The sequence below is a fragment of the Salvelinus namaycush genome, chromosome 7 (assembly GCF_016432855.1).
Source record: "Salvelinus namaycush isolate Seneca chromosome 7, SaNama_1.0, whole genome shotgun sequence".
NCBI classification, from domain to species: Eukaryota; Metazoa; Chordata; class Actinopteri; order Salmoniformes; family Salmonidae; genus Salvelinus; species Salvelinus namaycush.
The window spans coordinates 58206957-58234597 of record NC_052313.1 but is presented as its reverse complement, the minus strand read 5'-3'; the positions used below and the strand labels follow the sequence as shown (position 1 = coordinate 58234597).

The 27641-nt window shown below is 42.9% G+C and overlaps 1 protein-coding gene across 1 annotated transcript in view; it reads left to right on the top strand.

The window, feature by feature from the left end:
- Positions 1 to 19278, top strand: part of zranb3 (zinc finger, RAN-binding domain containing 3) — an 80018-nt gene extending 60740 nt beyond the window's left edge. Inside the window, exons 17-21 of the mRNA XM_038997395.1 lie at positions 2297 to 2449; positions 6421 to 6591; positions 6759 to 6951; positions 9147 to 9278; positions 19130 to 19278. Of these exons, the coding sequence (XP_038853323.1) occupies positions 2297 to 2449; positions 6421 to 6591; positions 6759 to 6951; positions 9147 to 9278; positions 19130 to 19228 (748 nt within the window). The 3' untranslated portion in view covers positions 19229 to 19278. The remainder of the gene's footprint in view (positions 1 to 2296; positions 2450 to 6420; positions 6592 to 6758; positions 6952 to 9146; positions 9279 to 19129) is intronic.
- The last annotated feature ends 8363 nt before the right edge of the window (positions 19279 to 27641 follow it).

Sequence of the window (27641 nt, the reverse complement as noted above, 5' to 3'; positions counted from 1 at the left end):
GTTCATGTGGGGGTGGGTGTCTCAAGAGCCAATCATAGTGGACGTAGGAGGAAAGCGTTTGACAGGATGTGGGATTTATTCGCTAATCAAGGTTTGCCCCATTGACTGCACATCAAGCTGATTTCCAGAGATGATATGCTGGTTAAAGACTTCATGCTGAGAAAGTATGGTAGAAACAAAGTCCAACTGGGAACCCTGGTTCCTACAGAGGTAGAGATTCACACTGTAACTGAGCTAATACAGGAGCAAGGAGCTGGATGGGAAGGTGATTATCTTGTAGTAAGGAGATGGATGGGAAGGTGATTATCTTGTAGTAAGGAGATGGATGGGAAGGTGATTATCGTGTAGTAAGGAGATGGATGGAAAGGTGATTATCGTGTAGTAAGGAGATGGATGGGAAGGTGATTATCGTGTAGTAAGGAGATGGATGGGAAGGTGATTATCGTGTAGTAAGGAGATGGATGGGAAGGTATTTATCGTGTAGTAAGGAGATGGATGGGAAGGTGATTATCGGGTAGTAAGGAGATGGATGGGAAGGTGATTATCGGGTAGTAAGGAGATGGATGGGAAGGTGATTATCATGTAGTAAGGAGATGGATGGGAAGGTGATTATCGTGTAGTAAGGAGATGGATGGGAAGGTATTTATCGTGTAGTAAGGAGATGGATGGGAAGGTGATTATCGGGTAGTAAGGAGATGGATGGGAAGGTGATTATCTTGTAGTAAGGAGATGGATGGGAAGGTGATTATCGTGTAGTAAGGAGATGGATGGGAAGGTGATTATCGTGTAGTAAGGAGATGGATGGAAAGGTGATTATCGTGTAGTAAGGAGATGGATGGGAAGGTGATTATCGTGTAGTAAGGAGATGGATGGGAAGGTGATTATCGTGTAGTAAGGAGATGGATGGGAAGCTATATATCGTGTAGTAAGGAGATGGATGGGAAGGTGATCATCGGGTAGTAAGGAGATGGATGGGAAGGTGATTATCGGGTAGTAAGGAGATGGATGGGAAGGTGATTATCATGTAGTAAGGAGATGGATGGGAAGGTGATTATCGTGTAGTAAGGAGATGGATGGGAAGGTATTTATCGTGTAGTAAGGAGATGGATGGGAAGGTGATTATCGGGTAGTAAGGAGATGGATGGGAAGGTGTTTATCGGGTAGTAAGGAGATGGATGGGAAGGTGATTATTCGTGTAGTAAGGAGATGGATGGGAAGGTGATTATCGTGTAGTAAGGAGATGGATGGGAAGGTGATTATCGTGTAGTAAGGAGATGGATGGGAAGGTGATTATCCTGTAGTAAGGAGATGGATGGGAAGGTGATTATCATGTAGTAAGGAGATGGATGGGAAGGTGATTATCATGTAGTAAGGAGATGGATGGGAAGGTGATTATCCTGACGTTAGTTAGACTCTGCTGTAGTGCTGTGCTGGGTTGTCCTGAAGGATCAGGGCCGTCTTCACAAAGAGACTCAGAGTAGGAGTGCTGCTGATATAGGATCAGTTTAGCCTTTTAGACACACCCCTCCACCCAACACCTCAGTACTACTGTCAGTTGGACCTGGCTTTCATGTCCTTTCATCCAGCCTCTCTACACTGGGCTGTTTGAAGCCCAACAGGCCCCTCACCCCTTCTCTCTTTCATGCAAATCTGCCCCTTCCTCTCTTCTTCCTCCTCCTCCTTTCTTCAAGATTCCTCCTCTTTGATGTGTCTCCTTCCTCTCCTCATCCAGCTATCTGACCTTACTCTTCCTCTCCTCCTTCTCGTCCTCCCTCCCCCCAGGTAACTTCCTCCTCCCTCTCTCCATCCTAACCAAACTCCCACTCTCCTCCTCCCTCCCTCCCTCCATCCTAACCAAACTCCCACTCTCCTCCTCCTCCCTCACTCCATCCTAACCAAACTCCCACTCTCCTCCCTCCATCCTAACCAAACTCCCACTCTCCTCCCTCCCTCCCTCCATCCTAACCAAACTCCCACTCTCCTCCTCCCTCCCTCCATCCTAACCAAACTCCCACTCTCCTCCCCCATCCCGGTACCTAACCATACTCTTCCTCCCTCCATCCAGGTATCTAACCATACTCTTCCTCCCTCCATCCAGGTACCTAACCATACTCTTCCTCCCTCCATCCAGGTACCTAACCATACTCTTCCTCCCTCCATCCAGGTACCTAACCATACTCTTCCTCCCTCCATCCAGGTACCTAACCATACTCTTCCTCCCTCCATCCAGGTATCTAACCATACTCTTCCTCCCTCCATCCAGGTATCTAACCATACTCTTCCTCCCTCCATCCAGGTATCTAACCAAAGAAGATGTGTCCCAGGCCTCTCTCAGTAAGGCCCAGTGTGATGGAGGAACTGTTCGCATGGTCAACAAGGAGATCTTCTTCACCAAGAGGAGAACTACCTCTATGTCACGACCCAACACCTCTGCCTCCGTCCCAGAGAAGTAGGTGTACAGTCTCCTAGAGAGTCATAAGCAACACTAGTTCACAGTGTCAAACTTTCTCCTCCACATTGAAATGATATTACATTGAAAGACCACGGTATGTCCTGTCTGGACAATTGTTGTTCTATACCCAAGGAACTAAATGTAAGTGTTTACCACAGAGGGACCAGGCTATAATCCACTGTTTTGAAGGCTGTGGGACCAGTGAGTGTTTACCACAGAGGGACCAGGCTATAATCCACTGTTTTAGAGGCTGTGGGACCAGTGAGTGTTTACCACAGAGAGACCAGGCGATAATTCACTGTTTTAGAGGCAATTGACTGAAGGCTTGTTGGATAGATGGAGCACATCGCTATGGCAACCACCACCGGGACTGGCTCTTTCTCTCTCACCCAGCGAGTCTTGCTGATTGGTTGAGGATCATCGGGGGCGCTCCAGAGAGCCGTGTCCCATCTGTTCCCTAACGTGTGGACAGGCAGTACCCTGGTGGAAGGCTGTAAGAACACATCCACACTGTGGCAGTGGTCCAGGCTCACCTTCCTCTCCCTCTGCTTCTCCAGCCAGGAGGAAGACTCACACAGACAACAACCATATGTCCCAGCTCCACAAAGCATGCTTAGACGTTCCTATTGAATGAATGCCTTCCACACACTGGTAGCTTCCACACACTGGTTGAATCAACGGTGTTTCAAATCAAATCAACGTTTATTTGTCACGTGCTCCGAATACAACAGGTGTAGTAGACCTTACAGTGAAATGCTGAATACAACAGGTGTAGTAGACCTTACAGTGAAATGCTGAATACAACAGGTGTAGTAGACCTTACAGTGAAATGCTTACTTACAGGCTCTAACCAATAGTGCAAAAAAGGTATTAGGTGAACAATAGGTAAGTAAAGAAATAAAAACAACAGTGAAGAATAACAGTAGCGAGGCTAATATACAGGCACCGGTTAGTCGGGCTGATTGAGGTAGTATGTACATGTAGATACAGTTAAAGTGACTATGCACATATGATAAACAGAGAGTAGCTGTAGCATAAAATGGCGCCGGAGGAAATGGCAGCAGTTTTACGGGCGCCCAACCAATTGTGCTACTATGTGGGGGGTTTTTGCGTTATTTGTAACTTATTTTGTACATAATGTTTCTGCCACTGTATCTTACAGCAAAAAAGAGCTTCTGGATATCAGGACAGCGATCACTCACCTCGGATTAGACAAAGATGTTTTCTTCAACAAGCAGGACGCACAGGACATTCTCCAAACACCTGACATGGCCAACATCCCCGTTATTTGCAAGAGGAAGAGACGCAGGTACAGAGGAAACAGAGCGGGGTGCCTCTTAAGGATCCGCAGAAGGCGACTGGGAAAGCTGCCGTTACCATCAATATTGCTCACCAACGTGCAATCATTGGACAATAAATTAGACGAGGTACGATCACGAATATCCTGCCAACGGGACATCAAACTCTGTAATATCTTATGTTTCACGGAATCGTGGCTGAATGACAACATGGATATTCAGCTAGCAGGATATACGCTGCACCGGCAAGATAGAACAGCACACTCCGGTAAGACGAGGGGGGGGGGGTCTGTGCATATTTGTAAACAACAGCCAGTGCACGAAATCTAAGGAAGTCTCTAGATTTTGCTCGCCTGAAGTAGAAAATCTTGTGATAAAATGCAGACCACTCTATTTGCCTAGATAGTTTTCAGCTATACTTTTCGTGGCTGTTTATTTACCACCACAGACGGATGCTGGCACTAAGACCGCACTCAGTCAGCTGTATAAGGAAATAAGCAAACAGGAAACCACTCACCCAGAGGCGGCGCTCCTAGTGGCCGGAGACTTCAATGCAGGGAAACTTAAATCAGTTCTACCTAATTTCTACCAGCATATTAAATGTGCAACCAGAGGGAAAGAAATTCTAGATCACCTGTACTCCACACACAGAGACGCGTACAAAGCTCTCCCTCGCCCTCCATTTGGTAAATCCGACCACAACTCTATCCTCCTGATTCCTGCTTACAAGCAAAAATTAAAGCAGGAAGCACCAGTGATTCGGTCTATAAAAAAGTGGTCAGGTGAAGCAGATGCTAAACTACAGGACTGTTTTGCTATCACATGTTCCAGGATTCTTCCTATGGCATTGAGGAGTACACCACATTAGTCACTGGCTTTATCAATAAGTGCATCGAGGACGTCGTCCCCACAGGGTACATACCCCAACCAGAAGCCATGGATTACAGGCAACATTCGCACTGAGCTAAAGGGTAGAGCTGCCGCTTTCAAGGTGCGGGACTCTAACCCGGAAGCTTATAAGAAATCCTGCTATGCCCTCCGATGAACCGTCAATACAGGGCTAAGATTGAATCATACTACACCGGCTCCGACGACGCTCGTCAGATGTGGCAGGGCTTGCAAACTATTACAGACTACAAAGGGAAGCACAGTCACTTCTATGCTAGCTTTGAGGCAAGCAACACTGAGGCATGCATGAGAGCATCAGCTGTTCCGGACGACTGTGTGATCACGCTCTCCGTAGCCGACGTGAGTAAGACCTTTAAACAGGTCATTATTCACAAGGCTGCAGGGCCAGACGGATTACCAGGACGTGTGCTCCGGGCATGTGCTGACCAACTGGCAGGTGTCTTCACTGACATTTTCAACATGTCCCTGATTGAGTCTGTAATACCAACATGTTTCAAGCAAACCACCATAGTCCCTGTTCCCAAGAACACGAAGGCAACCTACCTAAATGACTACAGACCCGTAGCACTCACATCCGTAGCCATGAAGTGCTTTGAAAAGCTGGTAATGGCTCACAACACCATTCTCCCAGAAACGCTAGACCCACTCCAATTTGCATATCGCCCAAACAGATCCACAGATGATGCAATCTCTATTGCACTCCACACTGCCCTTTCCCACCTGGACAAAAAGAACACCTTCGTGAGAATTCTATTCATTGACTACAGCTCAGCGTTCAACACCATAGTACCCTCAAAGCTCATCACTAAGCTAAGGATCCTGGGACTAAACACCTCCCTCTGCAACTGGATCCTGGACTTCCTGACGGGTCGCCCCCAGGTGGTGAGGGTAGGTAGCAATACATCTGCCACGCTGATCCTCAACACTGGAGCCCCTCAGGGGTGCGTGCTCAGTCCCCTCCTGTACTCCCTGTTCACCCACGACTGCATGGCCAGGCACGACTCCAACACCATCATTAAGTTTGCAGTCGACACAACAGTGGTAGGCCTGATCAACGACGAGACAGCCTATAGGGAGGAGGGCAGAGACCTGGCCGGGTGGTGCCAGAATAACCTATCCCCCAACGTAACCAAGACTAAGGAGATGATTGTGGACTACAGGAAAAGGAGGACCGAGCACACCCCCATTCTCATCGACGGGGCTGCAGTGGAGCAGGTTGAGAGCTTCAGGTTCCTTGGTGTCCACATCACCAACAAACTAGAATGGTCCAAACACACCAAGACAGTTGTAAAGAGGGCACGACAAAGCCTAATCCCCCTCAGGAAACTAAAAAGATTTGGCATGGGTCCTCAGATCCTCAAAAGGTTCTACAGCTGCAACATCGAGAGCATCCTGACTGGTTGCTTCACTGCCTGGTACGGCAATTGCTCGGCCTCCGACCGCAAGGCAGACGGAATCGTCATGTCAATGAAATTACGTTGAACCAACGTGGAATAGAAGTTGAATTGACGTCTGTGCCCAGTGGATTAATAGTGTTTATGAACTTGTTTGGCAGATGACATGCCTCCCTCTCTGTGTCTCTTGTGGTGGATGAATCAGAATTAGTTGGGGAATAAAAAGTATATCACATAAGAATATTATGCAGATATGACATCTTAATTACTTATGTTACCCAACTAATTCAAAGCCACCACACTCTCTCTCTCTCTCTCTCTCTCTCTCTCTCTCTCTATCTCTGTCTCTTTCCATCTCTCCCCCCAGACCATCTGAGGTGCACCCAGAGCCTCCTGTTGGTGCTCCTGAGGGCCCGTCAGAGGCTGAAGCTGGGTACCTGCAGGTGCTGGACAGTGAGGGTCGAGCCTTGTGTCTGTCCTGCCACAAGGCCTGTGGGTCCACCGGAGGAGCCTGGGGCAACTGCTTCTGTAGCCAGACGTAAGTAACAGCATCATCAAAGTAAAGCCAAGTTCACCCATCAGTGGTGTTGTATATCCTGCTATTATTAGTGTTGCCTCGTAGGCCTACTGTGTTCCTTTATTAAAGCTCTACAAAGAAAACATCAAGTTATTCTGTTGTATTCTACTTCATCTATCCTATCACAGGTGTCAGGAGGAGTTCCAGCTACGCTCCAGCCAGGCCTACATGCGCGCCCGGGTACTGCAGACGGAGCAGGGGGTGTGTCAGAGCTGCGGCCTGCAAGCCCACCAGCTGTACCTGAAGGTCCGCGACGCCCCGCCCACACACAGGAAGGAGATGCTAGAGAACACCTGGCTGGCCCAGCTGTCACTCAAACAGGTTGGTTGGTTTGGATGTCTTTAGCCCCCCAGGTCTGTGATACCTAGGACCATTCCATTACTCTGTATGGAGGGACCTAGGACCATTCCATTACTCTGTATGGAGGGACCTAGGACCATTCCATTACTCTGTATGGAGGGACCTAGGACCATTCCATTACTCTGTATGGAGGGACCTAGGACCATTCCATTACTGTATGGGGGGGACCTAGGACCATTCCATTACTCTGTATGGGGGGGACCTAGGACCATTCCATTACTCTGTATGGGGGGACCTAGGACCATTCCATTACTCTGTATGGGGGGACCTAGGACCATTCCATTACTCTGTATGGAGGGACCTAGGACCATTCCATTACTGTATGGGGGGGACCTAGGACCATTCCATTACTCTGTATGGGGGGGACCTAGGACCATTCCATTACTCTGTATGGGGGGGACCTAGGACCATTCCATTACTCTGTATGGGGGGGACCTAGGACCATTCCATTACTCTGTATGGGGGGGACCTAGGACCATTCCATTACTCTGTATGGGGGGGGCCTAGGACCATTCCATTACTCTGTATGGGGGGGGCCTAGGACCATTCCATTACTCTGTATGGGGGGACCTACACTAACCTGAGCTCTCTTAGCCAGGATACAGTCTTTACAGACAGGAGCTTTTTAAAGGTCCACAAATCTACAGACAGAGAGAACAGGAGGGTAAAAGTCATACTATTGATGTGGGTTGATTTTCAACTGGATTTATCAAAGAGCAGTATCATCTCTCGCTTCTCAAATTAGCATATCACATTACTGAAGTTGTACAGAAAACACTCAGCTGAAATGGATAGGACCCATTTAGACAGTTGAAGCCATGTATGATATAAAGCAGAGTGTGTAGCGTCGGGAACAGACGGGTTTCACCTGTTCCACCTAATTCCCTGGATCTGGGGAGACCACTAAAGGCTTTAGTAGACATTATATTATACACTGGGAGAGGAGGGGGAGAGAGGAGGAGAACACAGAGAAGAGAGTGAAATGAGAGGGACTCAGTCCTCTCTACTACTGACTGACACTCATCTTCCCTGGAATCTGATGCTTTGTGCTGGGGGAAGATAAACCATTAGATGTGTGGGTGGAGGGGGTGTGGGTGTGGATGGAGGGTGTGTGTGTGTGAAGGGGGTGTACTGTACTGTGGACACACAAGTTCCTCTCTCAACCTGTGTGTGTGCGTGACTTCCTCTCTCTCGGCTCACAGTAAATAGATTGGCCAGTACTGTCAGATCCTCCATGGATTTCTCCCACAGCTCAACCTCACCTCAGCCAAGAGCCTGTTTGATTTGTCTCTGCCATTTCTACTGTAAAGACCTTCTGCCTTCTCGCTCACAGATCAATGGATGGATTTGTCCTAACTCTAATAGGACGTCTGTAGTGCACAGAAACCACCGACAACAACTGCTGATGAATACATTGTATTGGTGCTCTGTATAGGAGGTCTGAGGACTAGCTTTAGTAGAGGCTTTCTAAGGCATTAGTACACCAGTGGGGGAATGTTCTGTATGGAGCGAGGAGGGGGGTGGAGGTGGGTCGGTAGTCACGGTGGAACGGAGCTCCTGAGTACAGCTTTGCTTTTCTTCTCCTCTGTGGGTATGTGACACCCCCCCCCCCCCCCCCCCCCTCTGGTTCTCTTGTGGCTAATGTTGCGAGAGCGCTACTCTAGCTACCACTTCTACCCAGGAATGGAGATTGATTTCTGGGCTGAATCGTCCCCAGGGTTCCCCTTCTCTGGCTCTTTCCACATAAAATGGAGAAAAGAAAAGGCTTGGCTTCAAATTGAAATGCCTCCATTTTGGTTCTAGTGTTCCCCAGCTCCAGGCCATAGAACTAGGATTACAGGTGTTTGATTTCCTACCTGTTCCCAGAGTCCCCAGCTCGTTCTCTTACATTAGAGCCTTGTCATTCTCACTGTCTGAAGAGAGACAGATGAACACAGACAAACAGCCAGCCTGAGGAAATGTGATGCTGACATGGGATGGCTGACACGATCCTATTATGAAAAACACATGGACAAAACTCACAAGGGATTTTACAAATATTTCTTACACGAAATTGTTTGTTTACCCGTTTGAGCTACTAAAACTGTAAATGATATAATCATTATACTACCTCTTTACTGAGAAATGTATTTATTAAAATTGTCTGTTGTGTCCAGCTGAATGAGATGATCCGTGCCCCCGTGGAGGGTCAGTTCTGGCAGGTGGACCACATCCGACCCGTCTACAGTGGGGGAGGACAGTGTTCCCTGGACAACCTACAGACACTCTGCACCGTCTGTCACAGAACCGTAAGAGTCCAGTACACACAGACACACACACACCATCACACACAGACACACAGTGTTCACTGGACAACCCGCACAGTCTGTCCCCGCTCCTCTGTGTCCACATAAACACTCAGTCCCACATGGTGCTTCATTACAGCCTAGCCATATGCCCTCTCAAACCACCACCATGTTATAATATAATACCATGTTATAGTATAATACCATGTTATAGTATAATACCATGTTATAGTACACTGCTCAAAAAAATAAAGGGAACACTTAAACAACACAATGTAACTCCAAGTCAATCACACTTCTGTGAAATCAAACTGTCCACTTAGGAAGCAACACTGATTGACAATAAATTTCACATGCTGTTGTGCAAATGGAATAGACAAAAGGTGGAAATTATAGGCAATTAGCAAGACACCCCCAAAAAAGGAGTGATTCTGCAGGTGGTGACCACAGACCACTTCTCAGTTCCTATGCTTCCTGGCTGATGTTTTGGTCACTTTTGAATGCTGGCGGTGCTCTCACTCTAGTGGTAGCATGAGACGGAGTCTACAACCCACACAAGTGGCTCAGGTAGTGCAGTTCATCCATGATGGCACATCAATGCGAGCTGTGGCAAAAAGGTTTGCTGTGTCTGTCAGCGTAGTGTCCAGAGCATGGAGGCGCTACCAGGAGACAGGCCAGTACATCAGGAGACGTGGAGGAGGCCGTAGGAGGGCAACAACCCAGCAGCAGGACCGCTACCTCCGCCTTTGTGCAAGGAGGTGCACTGCCAGCGCCCTGCAAAATGACCTCCAGCAGGCCACAAATGTGCATGTGTCTGCTCAAACGGTCAGAAACAGACTCCATGAGGGTAGTATGAGGGCCCGATGTCCACAGGTGGGGGTTGTGCTTACAGCCCAACACCGTGCAGGACGTTTGGCATTTGCCAGAGAACACCAAGATTGGCAAATTCGCCACTGGCGCCCTGTGCTCTTCACAGATGAAAGCAGGTTCACACTGAGCACATGAGCACATGTGACAGACGTGACAGAGTCTGGAGACGCCGTGGAGAACGTTCTGCTGCCTGCAACATCCTCCAGCATGACCGGTTTGGCGATGGGTCAGTCATGGTGTGGGGTGGCATTTCTTTGTGGGGCCGCACAGCCCTCCATGTGCTCGCCAGAGGTAGCCTGACTGCCAATAGGTACCGAGATGAGATCCTCAGACCCCTTGTGAGACCATATGCTGACACATGCACATTTGTGGCCTGCTGGAGGTCATTTTGCAGGGCTCTGGCAGTGCACCTCCTTGCACAAAGGCGGAGGTAGCGGTCCTGCTGCTGGGTTGTTGCCCTCCTACGGCCTCCTCCACGTCTCCTGATGTACTGGCCTGTCTCCTGGTAGCGCCTCCATGCTCTGGACACTACGCTGACAGACACAGCAAACCTTTTTGCCACAGCTCGCATTGATGTGCCATCCTGGATGAACTGCACTACCTGAGCCACTTGTGTGGGTTGTAGACTCCGTCTCATGCTACCACTAGAGTGAGAGCACCGCCAGCATTCAAAAGTGACCAAAACATCAGCCAGGAAGCATAGGAACTGAGAAGTGGTCTGTGGTCACCACCTGCAGAATCACTCCTTTTTTGGGGGTGTCTTGCTAATTGCCTATAATTTCCACCTTTTGTCTATTCCATTTGCACAACAGCATGTGAAATTTATTGTCAATCAGTGTTGCTTCCTAAGTGGACAGTTTGATTTCACAGAAGTGTGATTGACTTGGAGTTACATTGTGTTGTTTAAGTGTTCCCTTTATTTTTTTGAGCAGTGTATAATACCATGTTATGATATAATACACCACCATGTTATAGTATAATACCATTTTATAATACCATGTTATAGTATAATACACCACCATGTCATAATATAATACCATGTTATAGTATAATACCATTTTATAATACCATGTTATAGTATAATACACCACCATGTTATAGTATAATACCATTTTATAATACCATGTTATAGTATAATACCATGTTATAATACCATGTTATAATATAATACCATGTTATAGTATAATACAATTTTATAGTATAATACCATGTTATAATATAATACCATGTTATAATATCATGTTATAGTATAATACCATGTTATAATATCATGTTATAATACACCACCATGGTATAGTATAATACCATGTTATAATATAATACCATGTTAAAGTATAATACCATGTTATGATATAATACCATGTTGTAATATAATACCATGTTATAGTGTAATACCATGTTATAATACCATGTTATAGTTAATACCATGTTATAATACCATGTTATAATATATTAACATGTTATAATATATTAACATGTTATAATTTAATACACCACCATGTTATAATACCATGTTATAGTGTAATACCATGTTATAGTGTAATACCATGTTATAGTGTAATACCATGTTTTAGTATAATACCATGTTTTAGTATAATACCATGTTATAACATAATACCATGTTATAGTATAATACCATGTTATAATACACCACCATGGTATAATACCATGTCATAGTATAATACCATGTTATAGCATTATACCATGTTATAGCATTATACCATGTTATAGTATTATACCATGTTATAGGATAATATCATGTTATGATATAATACCATGTTATAGTATTATACCATGTTATAATATAATTCACCACCATGTTATTAGATAATACCATGTTATAGTATAATACCATGTTATAGTACAATACACCACCATGTTATTAGATAATACCATGTTATAGTACAATACACCACCATGTTATAATGTAATACCATGTTATAGTATAATACCATGTTATAGTATAATACCATGTTATAATATCATGTTATAGTATAATACACCACCATGTTATAATGTAATACCATGTTATAGTATAATACCATGTTATAATATCATGTTATAGTATAATACACCACCATGTTATAATATAATACCATGTTATAGTATAATACACCACCATGTTATAATGTAATACCATGTTATAGTATAATACCATGCTATAATATAATACCATGTTATAGCATAATACCATGCTATAATATAATACCATGTTATAGTATAATACCATGTTATAATACACCACCATGTCATAGTATAATACACCACCATGTTATAGTATAATACCATGTTATAGTATAATACCGTGTTATAGTATAATACCATGTTATAGGATAATATCATGTTATAATATAATACCATGTTATAGTATAATACCATCTTATAATATAATTCACCACCATGTTATTAGATAATACCATGTTTTAGTATAATACCATGTTATAGTATAATACCATGTTGTAATATAATACCATGTTATAGTGTAATACCATGTTATAGTATAATACCATGTTATAGTATAATACCATGTTGTAATATAATACCATGTTGTAATATAATACCATGTTATAGTGTAATACCATGTTATAGTATAATACCATGTTATAATACCATGTTATAGTATAATACACCACCATGTTATAATACCATGTTATAATATATTAACATGTTATAATTTAATACACCACCATGTTATAATACCATGTTATAATACCATGTTTTAGTATAATACCATGTTATAATATATTAACATGTTATAGTATAATACACCACCATGTTATAATACCATGTTTTAGTATAATACCATGTTATAATATAATACCATGTTATAATATATTAACATGTTATAATTTAATACACCACCATGTTATAATACCATGTTTTAGTATAATACCATGTTATAGTGTAATACCATGTTATAATACCATGTTTTAGTATAATACCATGTTATAATATATTAACATGTTATAGTATAATACACCACCATGTTATAATACCATGTTATAATACCATGTTTTAGTATAATACCATGTTATAATATATTAACATGTTATAGTATAATACACCACCATGTTATAATACCATGTTTTAGTATAATACCATGTTATATTAACATGTTATAATTTAATACACCACCATGTTATAATACCATGTTTTAGTATAATACCATGTTATAATATATTAACATGTTATAGTATAATACACCACCATGTTATAATACCATGTTATAATACCATGTTTTAGTATAATACCATGTTATAATATATTAACATGTTATAGTATAATACACCACCATGTTATAATACCATGTTTTAGTATAATACCATGTTATATTAACATGTTATAATTTAATACACCACCATGTTATAATACCATGTTTTAGTATAATACCATGTTATAGTGTAATACCATGTTTTAGTATAATACCATGTTATAACATAATACCATGTTATAATATATTAACATGTTATAACATTATACCATGTTATAATTTAATACACCACCATGTTATAGTATAATACCATGTTATAGTGTAATACCATGTTATAGTATAATACCATGTTATAATATAATACCATGTTATAATATTATACCATGTTATAATATAATACACCACCATGTTATAATATCATGTTATAGTATAATACCATGTTTTAGTATAATACCATGTTTTAGTATAATACCATGTTATAGTATAATACCATGTTATTGTATAATACCATGTTATTATATAATACCATGTTATAGTATAATACCGTGTTATAATACAATACCATGTTATAATACCATGTTATAGTATGATACAGTATTGATGACAGAATGCTGTTTGTTTTAGAGGACAGAGTATTGATGACAGTATGCTGTTTGTTTTAGAGGACAGAGTATTGATGACAGTATGCTGTTTGTTTTACAGAGGACATAGTATTGATGACAGTATGCTGTTTGTTTTACAGAGGACATAGTATTGATGACAGTATGCTGTTTGTTTTACAGAGGACAGAGTATTGATGACAGTATGCTGTTTGTTTTACAGAGGACATAGTATTGATGACAGTATGCTGTTTGTTTTAGAGGACAGAGTATTGATGACAGTATGCTGTTTGTTTTAGAGGACAGAGTATTGATGACAGTATGCTGTTTGTTTTAGAGGACATAGTATTGATGACAGTATGCTGTTTGTTTTACAGAGGACAGAGTATTGATGACAGTATGCTGTTTGTTTTAGAGGACATAGTATTGATGACAGTATGCTGTTTGTTTTACAGAGGACAGAGTATTGATGACAGTATGCTGTTTGTTTTACAGAGGACAGAGTATTGATGACAGTATGCTGTTTGTTTTACAGAGGACAGAGTATTGATGACAGTATGCTGTTTGTGTTACAGAGGACAGAGTATTGATGACAGTATGATGTTTGTTTTACAGAGGACAGAGTATTGATGACAGTATGCTGTTTGTTTTAGAGGACAGAGTATTGATGACAGTATGATGTTTGTTTTAGAGGACAGAGTATTGATGACAGTATGCTGTTTGTTTTAGAGGACAGAGTATTGATGACAGTATGCTGTTTGTTTTAGAGGACAGAGTATTGATGACAGTATGCTGTTTGTTTTACAGAGGACATAGTATTGATGACAGTATGCTGTTTGTTTTACAGAGGGCAGAGTATTGATGACAGTATGCTGTTTGTTTTACAGAGGACAGAGTATTGATGACAGTATGCTGTTTGTTTTACAGAGGACAGAGTATTGATGACAGTATGCTGTTTGTGTTTGAGGACAGAGTATTGATGACAGTATGCTGTTTGTTTTACAGAGGACAGAGTATTGATGACAGTATGCTGTTTGTTTTAGAGGACATAGTATTGATGACAGTATGCTGTTTGTTTTAGAGGACAGTATTGATGACAGTATGCTGTTTGTTTTAGAGGACAGAGTATTGATGACAGTATGCTGTTTGTTTTAGAGGACATAGTATTGATGACAGTATGCTGTTTGTTTTACAGAGGACATAGTATTGATGACAGTATGCTGTTTGTGTTACAGAGGACAGAGTATTGATGACAGTATGCTGTTTGTTTTACAGAGGACAGAGTATTGATGACAGTATGCTGTTTGTTTTACAGAGGACAGAGTATTGATGACAGTATGCTGTTTGTGTTACAGAGGACAGAGTATTGATGACAGTATGATGTTTGTTTTACAGAGGAGAGAGTATTGATGACAGTATGCTGTTTGTTTTAGAGGACAGAGTATTGATGACAGTATGATGTTTGTTTTAGAGGACAGAGTATTGATGACAGTATGCTGTTTGTTTTAGAGGACAGAGTATTGATGACAGTATGCTGTTTGTTTTAGAGGACAGAGTATTGATGACAGTATGCTGTTTGTTTTACAGAGGACATAGTATTGATGACAGTATGCTGTTTGTTTTACAGAGGGCAGAGTATTGATGACAGTATGCTGTTTGTTTTACAGAGGACAGAGTATTGATGACAGTATGCTGTTTGTTTTACAGAGGACAGAGTATTGATGACAGTATGCTGTTTGTGTTTGAGGACAGAGTATTGATGACAGTATGCTGTTTGTTTTACAGAGGACAGAGTATTGATGACAGTATGCTGTTTGTTTTAGAGGACAGAGTATTGATGACAGTATGCTGTTTGTTTTAGAGGACAGTATTGATGACAGTATGCTGTTTGTTTTACAGAGGACAGAGTATTGATGACAGTATGCTGTTTGTTTTACAGAGGACAGAGTATTGATGACAGAATGCTGTTTGTTTTAGAGGACAGAGTATTGATGACAGTATGCTGTTTGTTTTAGAGGACAGAGTATTGATGACAGTATGATGTTTGTTTTAGAGGACAGAGTATTGATGACATATGCTGTTTGTTTTAGAGGACAGAGTATTGATGACAGTATGCTGTTTGTTTTAGAGGACAGAGTATTGATGACAGTATGCTGTTTGTTTTAGAGGACATAGTATTGATGACAGTATGCTGTTTGTTTTACAGAGGACATAGTATTGATGACAGTATGCTGTTTGTTTTACAGAGGACATAGTATTGATGACAGTATGCTGTTTGTTTTACAGAGGACAGAGTATTGATGACAGTATGCTGTTTGTTTTAGAGGACATAGTATTGATGACAGTATGCTGTTTGTTTTACAGAGGACAGAGTATTGATGACAGTATGCTGTTTGTTTTAGAGGACATAGTATTGATGACAGTATGCTGTTTGTTTTACAGAGGACATAGTATTGATGACAGTATGCTGTTTGTGTTACAGAGGACAGAGTATTGATGACAGTATGCTGTTTGTTTTACAGAGGACAGAGTATTGATGACAGTATGCTGTTTGTTTTACAGAGGACAGAGTATTGATGACAGTATGCTGTTTGTGTTACAGAGGACAGAGTATTGATGACAGTATGATGTTTGTTTTACAGAGGACAGAGTATTGATGACAGTATGCTGTTTGTTTTAGAGGACAGAGTATTGATGACAGTATGATGTTTGTTTTAGAGGACAGAGTATTGATGACAGTATGCTGTTTGTTTTAGAGGACAGAGTATTGATGACAGTATGCTGTTTGTTTTAGAGGACAGAGTATTGATGACAGTATGCTGTTTGTTTTACAGAGGACATAGTATTGATGACAGTATGCTGTTTGTTTTAGAGGACAGAGTATTGATGACAGTATGCTGTTTGTTTTAGAGGACATAGTATTGATGACAGTATGCTGTTTGTGTTACAGAGGACAGAGTATTGATGACAGTATGCTGTTTGTTTTACAGAGGACAGAGTATTGATGACAGTATGCTGTTTGTGTTACAGAGGACAGAGTATTGATGACAGTATGCTGTTTGTTTTACAGAGGACAGAGTATTGATGACAGTATGCTGTTTGTTTTAGAGGACAGAGTATTGATGACAGTGTGCTGTTTGTTTTACAGAGGACAGAGTATTGATGACAGAATGCTGTTTGTTTTACAGAGGACATAGTATTGATGACAGTGTGCTGTTTGTTTTACAGAGGACATAGTATTGATGACCGTATGCTGTTTGTTTTAGAGGACAGAGTATTGATGACAGAATGCTGTTTGTGTTACAGAGGACAGTATTGATGACAGTATGCTGTTTGTGTTACAGAGGACAGAGTATTGATGACAGTATGCTGTTTGTGTTACAGAGGACATAGTATTGATGACAGTGTGCTGTTTGTTTTACAGAGTATTGATGACAGTATGCTGTTTGTTTCAGAGGACAGAGTATTGATGACAGTATGCTGTTTGTTTTACAGAGGACAGAGTATTGATGACAGTATGTTTGTTTTACAGAGGACAGAGTATTGATGACAGTATGCTGTTTGTTTTACAGAGGACAGAGTATTGATGACAGTATGCTGTTTGTTTTACAGAGGACATAGTATTGATGACAGTATGCTGTTTGTTTTACAGAGGACAGAGTATTGATGACAGTGTGATGTTTGTTACAGAGGACAGAGTATTGATGACAGTATGATGTTTGTTACAGAGGACAGAGTATTGATGACAGTATGCTGTTTGTTTTACAGAGGACATAGTATTGATGACAGTGTGCTGTTTGTTTTACAGAGGACAGAGTATTGATGACAGTATGCTGTTTGTTTTAGAGGACAGAGTATTGATGACAGTATGCTGTTTGTTTTACAGAGGACAGAGTATTGATGACAGTATGCTGTTTGTTTTACAGAGGACAGAGTATTGATGACAGTGTGCTGTTTGTTTCAGAGGACAGAGTATTGATGACAGTATGATGTTTGTTTTAGAGGACAGAGTATTGATGACAGTGTGCTGTTTGTTTTACAGAGGACAGAGTATTGATGACAGTATGCTGTTTGTTTTACAGAGGACATAGTATTGATGACAGTATGCTGTTTGTTTTACAGAGGACAGAGTATTGATGACAGTATGCTGTTTGTTTTAGAGGACAGAGTATTGATGACCGTATGCTGTTTGTTTCAGAGGACAGAGTATTGATGACAGTATGCTGTTTGTTTTACAGAGGACATAGTATTGATGACAGTATGCTGTTTGTTTTACAGAGGACAGAGTATTGATGACAGTATGCTGTTTGTTTTAGAGGACAGAGTATTGATGACAGTATGCTGTTTGTTTCAGAGGACATAGTATTGATGACAGTATGCTGTTTGTTTTACAGAGGACATAGTATTGATGACAGTATGCTGTTTGTTTTAAAGAGGACATAGTATTGATGACAGTATGCTGTTTGTTTTACAGAGGACAGAGTATTGATGACAGTATGCTGTTTGTTTTACAGAGGACAGAGTATTGATGACAGTATGCTGTTTGTTACAGAGGACAGAGTATTGATGACAGTATGCTGTTTGTTTCAGAGGACAGAGTATTGATGACAGTATGATGTTTGTTTTACAGAGGACAGAGTATTGATGACAGTATGCTGTTTGTTTCAGAGGACAGAGTATTGATGACAGTATGCTGTTTGTTTCAGAGGACAGAGTATTGATGACAGTATGCTGTTTGTTTTAGAGGACAGAGTATTGATGACAGTATGCTGCTTGTTTTACAGAGGACAGAGTATTGATGACAGTATGCTGTTTGTTTCAGAGGACAGAGTATTGATGACAGTATGCTGTTTGTTTTAGAGGACAGAGTATTGATGACAGTGTGCTGTTTGTTTTAGAGGACAGAGTATTGATGACAGTATGCTGTTTGTTTTAGAGGACAGAGTATTGATGACAGTATGCTGTTTGTTTTACAGAGGACAGAGTATTGATGACAGTATGCTGTTTGTTTTAGAGGACAGAGTATTGATGACAGTATGCTGTTTGTTTTACAGAGGACAGAGTATTGATGACAGTGTGCTGTTTGTTTTACAGAGGACAGAGTATTGATGACAGTATGCTGTTTGTTTTACAGAGGACAGAGTATTGATGACAGTGTGCTGTTTGTTTTACAGAGGACAGCTCAGCAAGCCAAAGACAGAAGCCAGATGAAGAAAGGACTGGCAGCCTCCAAGGTGGCTTCAGACATCACTCGCTTCTTCATAAAGAAATGAAGATTAAAACAAAATGTTTTCCTCAAGGAAGGAGGGAAGGTTGGAGGAGTACTGAGTGACATAGGAAGGATGCTTCTTGAGTGTGTTGTCATCTCTGTGAAGAAGGCTACATGTCACAGTTGGTTCTCAATGCTGCCACTACTGTCCATGTTATGGATTCACCAGCAATCCAATGTAGAGGGACGTGGCCTCCTTCCTTTAGTTTCATCATGTTCAAGTTGGGTCATTGAGAGTGTTGGTGTGAAGACTCTTCTTTCAGGTTGTTTTTGTTGAGTTACCTGAATCGATTTGACTAAACAATGCTGCCTGTATCAAATGCAAATGTTCCACATGCACAGCTACGCTCCTTCCCATGTTGTCCCCGAACCGTCAGCAGGGAGCCTGGGTTGATTTATAACAGGCTTATCTAGCTCAGATACAGGCTGAACTGAACCAAGCTGGGCAGGCTGCTGCCTGTTTCATTTGCCAGCCTGCCTGCATGCCTGCCGAGCGCTCGCTGCTATTTTAGGTTGTGCAAACTTGGTAGAAAAACCCTGATATGTGTGATGCTCTAGTTTACATCTTGACAGGATATCACAAGCAAGTGTTTTCCTTCATGTCCTCTACATGTAGCCTAGTTAAGTGTTGCCCTTCATGTCCTCTACATGTAGTCTAGTTAATAGTGTCTTTATGTAGTCTAGTTGATAGTGTCTTTATGTCCTCTACATGTAGTCTAGTTGATAGTGTCTTTATGTCCTCTACATGTAGTCTAGTTGATAGTGTCTTCATGTCCTCTACATGTAGTCTAGTTAATAGTGTCTTTATGTCCTCTACATGTAGTCTAGTTAATAGTGTCTTCATGTCCTCTACATGTAGTCTAGTTAATAGTGTCTTCATGTCCTCTACATGTAGTCTAGTTAATAGTGTCTTCATGTCCTCTACATGTAGTCTAGTTGATAGTGTCTTTATGTCCTCTACATGTAGTCTAGTTAATAGTGTCTTCATGTCCTCTACATGTAGTCTAGTTGATAGTGTCTTTATGTCCTCTACATGTAGTCTAGTTGATAGTGTCTTTATGTCCTCTACATGTAGTCTAGTTGATAGTGTCTTTATGTCCTCTACATGTAGTCTAGTTAATAGTGTCTTTATGTCCTCTACATGTAGTCTAGTTAATAGTGTCTTCATGTCCTCTACATGTAGTCTAGTTAATAGTGTCTTTATGTTCTCTACATGTAGTCTAGTTGATAGTGTCTTTATGTCCTCTACATGTAGTCTAGTTAATAGTGTCTTCATGTCCTCTACATGTAGTCTAGTTAATAGTGTCTTTATGTCCTCTACATGTAGTCTAGTTAATAGTGTCTTTATGTCCTCTACATGTAGTCTAGTTAATAGTGTCTTCATGTCCTCTACATGTAGTCTAGTTGATAGTGTCTTCATGTCCTCTACATGTAGTCTAGTTGAAAGGTTTTCTGTGATGTCTACTGTTTTAGCAGGAGTCTTGGATTTGTTAGACTGAGCATGAATGGATGAACAAACTTGACTGAAATGAAAATAAAACCTCTATTTTCTCTCTTCTGTTGAGTGATCTGTTGTCTGTGTGGTTGTTTCAAAGCCAAACGTCTCTTAGGAGTTTTTTAATATATATGTTTTAACCTTTTATTTAACTAGGCAAGTAAGTCAATAACAAATTCTTATTTTACAATGACGGCCTACCCCTGCCAAACCCTCCCTAACACGGACGACGCTGGGCCAATTGTGTGCCGCCCTATGGGACTCCCGGTTGTGAGACAGTGGGATCGAACCAGGGTCTGGAGTGTAGGAGGGCTTTCTCAGGCAAACCATTTGACCACTATTAGGAATGTACAGAAGAACTTCATCTCACAGCATAAAATGTACTGTGAAAATGTGCATCACTTAAAGTCCAACAGAAAGGTACTAATATCCACATTCTGACATGTCTATCCATCTTCCTGCCCCCCCCTGTGTTCTTCTGAAAGGACTTAACTCAATAAAGAAGAAAGAGAGAGGAAGGAAAGGTTACTATGGAAACAGTAGACCTGTGTGTTGGTAATCGGCATTGCGGAGGGAGAATATTGAATCATTTTCACAGCTCCTCTGTTTAGAGTTCAGGTTACAGATCAGCAGCTAGCTGCAATCAATCTCACCAGCCTCCTGTCTGTATCAGTCTGCCCTTCAGAGTATCTCACCAGCCTCCTGTCTGTATCAGTCTGCCATCAGAGTATCTCACCAGCCTCCTGTCTGTATCAGTCTGCCATCAGAGTATCTCACCAGCCTCCTGTCTGTATCAGTCTGCCATCAGAGTATCTCACCAGCCTCCTGTCTGTATCAGTCTGCCCTTCAGAGTATCTCACCAGCCTCCTGTCTGTATCAGTCTGCCATCAGAGTATCTCACCAGCCTCCTGTCTGTATCAGTCTGCCATCAGAGTATCTCACCAGCCTCCTGTCTGTATCAGTCTGCCCTTCAGAGTATCTCACCAGCCTCCTGTCTGTATCAGTCTGCCCTTCAGAGTATCTCACCAGCCTCCTGTCTGTATCAGTCTGCCCTTCAGAGTATCTCACCAGCCTCCTGTCTGTATCAGTCTGCCATCAGAGTATCCCACCAGCCTCCTGTCTGTATCAGTCTGCCATCAGAGTATCTCTGCTCAACACTGTCTCAGGTGGTCCATCCAGCTCGTTGTACAGTGGGAACATAAGTAGGCCATGTTGGTTCTGGGAGTTTGCAGCTGAGCTTGCAGATCTTGATCTCAACCCTCCTGATAGAATACATCCACACCAGACCTGGTTGACTGGCTCAGACCAGACAAAGGAGAAAGGGAGGATGATGTGCACAGAGAATGGGACCTCAGTATCCCTAATAGAGCTCATGTCAACCAATCACATCATATAAAGGTATCCCCAGCCCAGCTAAGACCACTTCTAGTCTGGAATGCTAACTTCCTGGTTCAGCATTGTTTCAACTGAGCTTCTCAGTTTGGATTCCATGCGAGACCACTAACAGCTTTATCAGGAGCCTTGAGCCTCGTCCTCCTCTACATCTGCTGAAGGACTCCAGCCAGGACTCCACTTAATATGGCTGTTGTCCCTCTGCTGTCTGTCTGACTGAGCCGGCAGGCTCGCTTTGAGTACTGGACATCTGACAGGGAGGCAGCGTCCTGACATGTCCTTCCTGTCAGCTGGCAGCCAGCGCTCCGCTGTCTTCAGTCCACACCTGTAGATGGATGCAACTTTACAAAGGTTACTGCAGCCGGGCCTCTCTCTCCCTCCCCTCATACGGCTGTCTCCCTGCTTCTTTTATTACACTCAAGCCAGGAGGGAGGATTGAGGGGAAGAGAGCGGGGAGAACTTTAATAACGCCAAGCCCAGACGGAGGGAGCCGTATGGAGCGTCCTGGCAGCAGATGAAGACGTGTGGCTGCATCACGCCGTTCTCTCTCTTCCCAGAGGGCCCGTTGATTAAAGAGCAGCCAGAGTCACGTGATGCTTCGTCTGTTTGTGTTGGGTAAACTCCAGGCCCTCCCGCCAGGCCCTGGGAAAAACAATATCACTGTCAGTTGGTGTTAAGAAAGGAGAACAGTCCACACTAACAGAGGCAGAACTCTCTGTCCAATGTCCATCCTGTCTGTCTGATGGGTGGTTAGCTTTGCTATAACTGTCTGATAGCCTTTGCTAATTACATGTAGAGCAAATCAAATGAAACTTTATTTGTCACATGCGCCGAATACAACAAGTGTAGACTTTACCGTGAAATGCTTACTTACCCTTAACCAACAGTGCAGTTCAAGAAGAAAATATTTACCAAGTAGACTAAAAAGTAATAATAAAAAGTAACACAATAATAATAACAATAACAAGGCTATATACAGGGGGCACCGGTACCGAGTCAGTGTGCGGGGGTACAGGCTAGTTGAGGTAATCTGTGCATGTAGATGGGGTGACGTGACTATGCATAGATAACAAACAAACAGCGAGTAGCAGCAGTGTACAAAAGGGGGGGTTCAATGAAAATTGTCCGGTGGCAATTTTATGAATTGTTCAGCAGTCTAATGGCTTGGGGGTAAAAGCTGTTGAGGAGCCTTTTGGTCCTAGACTTGGCGCTCCGGTATCGCTTGCCGTGCGGTAGCAGAGGAAACAGTCTATAACTTGGGTGACTGGAGTCTCTGACAATTTTATGGGCTTTCCTCTGACACCGCCTATTATATAGGTCCTGGATGGCAGGAAGCTTGGCCCCAGTGATGTACTGGGCCGTTCGCACAACCCTCTGTAGCGCCTTACGGTCAGATGCCGAGCAGTTGCCATACCAGGCAGTGATGCAACCGGTCAGGATGCTCTCGATGGTGCAGCTGTAGAACCTTTTGAGGATCTGGGGACCCATGCCAAATCTTATCAGTCTCCTGAGGGGGAAAAGGTTTTGTCGTGCCCTCTTCATGACTGTCTTGGTGTGTTTGGACCATAATAGTTTGTGTGATGTGGACACCAAGGAACTTGAAACTCTCGACCTGCTCCACTACAGCCCTGTCAATGTTAATGGGGACCTGTTCGGCCTGCCTTTTCCTGTAGTCCACGATCAGCTCCTTAGTCTTGCTCACATTGAGGGAGAGGTTGTTGTCCTGGCACCACACTGCCAGTTCTCTGACCACCTCCCTATTGGCTATCTCATTGTTGTCGGTGATCAGGCCTACCACTGTTGTGTCATCAGCAAACTTAATGATGGTATTGGAGTCGTGTTTGGCCACGCAGTCTTGGGTGAACAGGGAGTACAGGAGGGGACTAAGTACACACCCCTAGGGGCCCCAGTGTTGAGGATCAGCGTGTCAGACGTGTTGTTGCCTACTCTTACCACCTGGGGGCTGCCCGTCAGGAAGTCCAGGATCCAGTTGCAGAGGGAGGTGTTTAGTCCCAGAGTCCTTAGCTTAGTGATGAGCTTCGTGGGCACTATAGTGTTGAACGCTGAGCTGTAGTCAATGAACAGGATTCTCACATAGGTGTTCCTTTTGTCCAGTTGAGAAAGGGCTGTGTGGAGTGCGATTGAGATTGCGTCGTATGCGGATCTGTTGGGCCGAATGCAAATTGGAGTGGTTCTAGGGTGTCCGGGAGGATGCTGTTGATGTGAGCCATGACCAGCCTTTCAAAGCACTTCATGGCTACCGACGTGAGTGCCACGGGGCGGTAATCATTTAGGCAGGTTACCTTCGCTTCCTTGGGCACAGGGACTGTGGTGGTCTGCTTGAAACATGTAGGTATTACAGACTCGGTCAGGGATAGGTTGAAATTGCCAGTGAAGACACTTGACAGTTGGTCCACTCATGCTTTGAGTACACGTCCTGGTAATCGGTCTGGCCCAGCGGCTTTGTGAATGTTGACCTGTTTAAAGGTTTTGTTCACATCGGCTACCGAGAGCGTTATCACACAGTCATCCAGAACAGCTGGTGTTCTCGTGCATGCTTCAGTGTTGCTAGCCTCGAAGCGAACATAAAAGGCATTTAATTTGTCTGGTAGGCTTGCGTCACTGGGAAGCTCACGTCTTGGTTTCCCTTTGTAGTCCGTAATAGTTTTCAAGCCCTGCCACATCCGACGAGCGTCAAAGCCAGTGTAGTAAGATTCAATCTTAATCCTGTATTGATGCTTTGCTTGTTTGATGGTTCGTCAGAGGGCATATTGGAATTTCTTATATGCGTCCAGATTAGTCTCTCGCTCCTTGAAAGCGGCAGTTCTAGCCTTTAGCTCAATGCGGATGTTGCCTGTAATCCATGGCTTCTGGTTGGGATATGTACATACAGTCAGTGTGGGGATGACGTCATCGATGCACTTATTGATGAAGCGAGTGACTGAGGTGGTGTATTCCTCAATGCCATTGGATGAATCCCGGAACATATTCCAGTCTGCTAGCACAACAGAAATGATCATCATTGGGATATACAGTAACCATCCTTTCAGTACCATACAGGGAGGTGATCTCTAGATGGGATATACAGTAACCATCCTTCCAGTACCATACAGGGAGGTGATCTCTAGGTGGGATATACAGTAACCATCCTTCCAGTACCATACAGGGAGGTGATCTCTAGATGGGATATACAGTAACCATCCTTCCAGTACCATACAGGGAGGTGATCTCTAGATGGGATATACAGTAACCATCCTTCCAGTACCATACAGGGAGCCGGATATCTTTCAGATGCTAAACCAAAGCCTGTTAAATGATAGACCATCCCTGGCTAAACCTATTTATTGAAGATGCTCTCTGTAGTCTACCTCCAGGATGTGTTGCATGCAGAGAAGAGGATGATGACCTAAAACACAATCAATTCACAAAGTAATGGATCCAGGGAGAGAGGACAAGGTGCTAAGTATCATTCATACATTTCCCAGTCGATGGTGGGTTCATTTATATTGCTGTAGCAATACATACCTTCATGCTGTTCGTTATAGCTCATGTGACGAGAGAGCGAGAAGAGACGTTACATTCTACAACCACCTAAAAGGAAGTGATTCCCAAACCTTCCATAACAAAGCCATCACCTACAGAGAGATGAACCTGGAGAAGAGTCCCCTAAGCAAGCTGGTCCTGGGGCTCTGTTCACAAACACAAACAGACACCACAAGAGTCTCAGGACATCAACACAATTAGACCCAACCAAATCATGAGAAAACAAAAATATAATTACTTTGACACATTGGAAAGAATTAACAAAAAAACAGTCAACTAGAATGTGATTTGGCCCAAAACAGAGAGTACACAGTGGCAGAATACCTGACCACTGTGACTGACCCAAACTTAAGGAAAGCTTTGACTATGTACAGAATCAGTGAGCATAGCCTTGCTATTGAGAAAGGCCGCCGTAGGCAGACCTGGCTCTCAATAGAAGACAGGGTATGTGCACACTGCCCACAAAATGAGGTGGAAACTGAGCTGCACTTCCTAACCTCCTGCCCAATGTATGACCATATTAGAGACACATATTTCCCTCAGATTACACAGATCCAAAAAGAATTCGATAAACTCCCATATCTACTGGGTGAAATACCACAGTGTGACATCACAGCAGCAAGATGTGTAACCTGTTGCCACAAGAAAAGGGCAACCAGTGAAGAACAAACACCATTGTAATACAACCCATATTGATGTTTATTTATTTTCCCTTTTGTACTTTAACTATTTGCACATCATTACTAAACTGTATAGAGACATAATATGACATTTGGAATGTCTCTATTCCTTTGGAACTTTTGTGACTGTAATGTTTACTGTTCATTTTTGTTTATTTCACTTTTGTTTGATCTATTTCACTTGCTTTGGCAATGTAAACATGTTTCCCATGCCAATAAAGCCCCTTAAATTGAATTGAAAGAGAGGGGGGGGGGGGGGGGGGGGGGGGGGGGGAAGAGAGAGAGGTCCTAAATATCATTACTGAGCTGCAGACAGACAGACAGAGAGCAGTCTGAACACCTCTGTCACCCCTGGATACAGACACCCCATCACCACTTTCTGCACCTCTTCAATCACCCCTTCACCCTGCCCGTCACCAGCCTAATGAACACACAGCCAATGACATGCATTTAATGAGGACCAGACCTGTCCAGTCATCCACACAGTGGCTGTGAGAAGAGATTAGACACAGAGCACAGTCCTTTTCACACTACAGCTACACAACACACAGACACAAACTACTGTACACTGAAATAACCCTAGTTAATCTGATCTCCTCAGACTAGTCTGGATCAATTCAGTTTGAAATGGGTCCAAGGTAAGGACTACCTCCATAGTAACCCTGGTTCAAGGTAAGGACTACCTCCATAGTAACCCTGGTTCAAGGTAAGGACTACCTCCATAGTAACCCTGGTTCAAGGTAAGGACTACCTCCATAGTAACCCTGGTTCAAGGTAAGGACTACCTCCATAGTAACCCTGGTCCAAGGTAAGGACTACCTCCATAGTAACCCTGGTCCAAGGTAAGGACCACCTCCATAGTAACCCTGGTTCAAGGTAAGGACCACCTCCATAGTAACCCTGGTCCAAGGTAAGGACTACCTCCATAGTAACCCTGGTCCAAGGTAAGGACTACCTCCATAGTAACCCTGGTTCAAGGTAAGGACCACCTCCATAGTAACCCTGGTCCAAGGTAAGGACTACCTCCATAGTAACCCTGGTCCAAGGTAAGGACTACCTCCATAGTAACCCTGGTCCAAGGTAAGGACCACCTCCATAGTAACCCTGGTCCAAGGTAAGGACCACCTCCATAGTAACCCTGGTCCAAGGTAAGGACTACCTCCATAGTAACCCTGGTCCAAGGTAAGGACCACCTCCATAGTAACCCTGGTCCAAGGTAAGGACTACCTCCATAGTAACCCTGGTCCAAGGTAAGAACTACCTCCATAGTAACCCTGGTCCAAGGTAAGGACTACCTCCATAGTAAC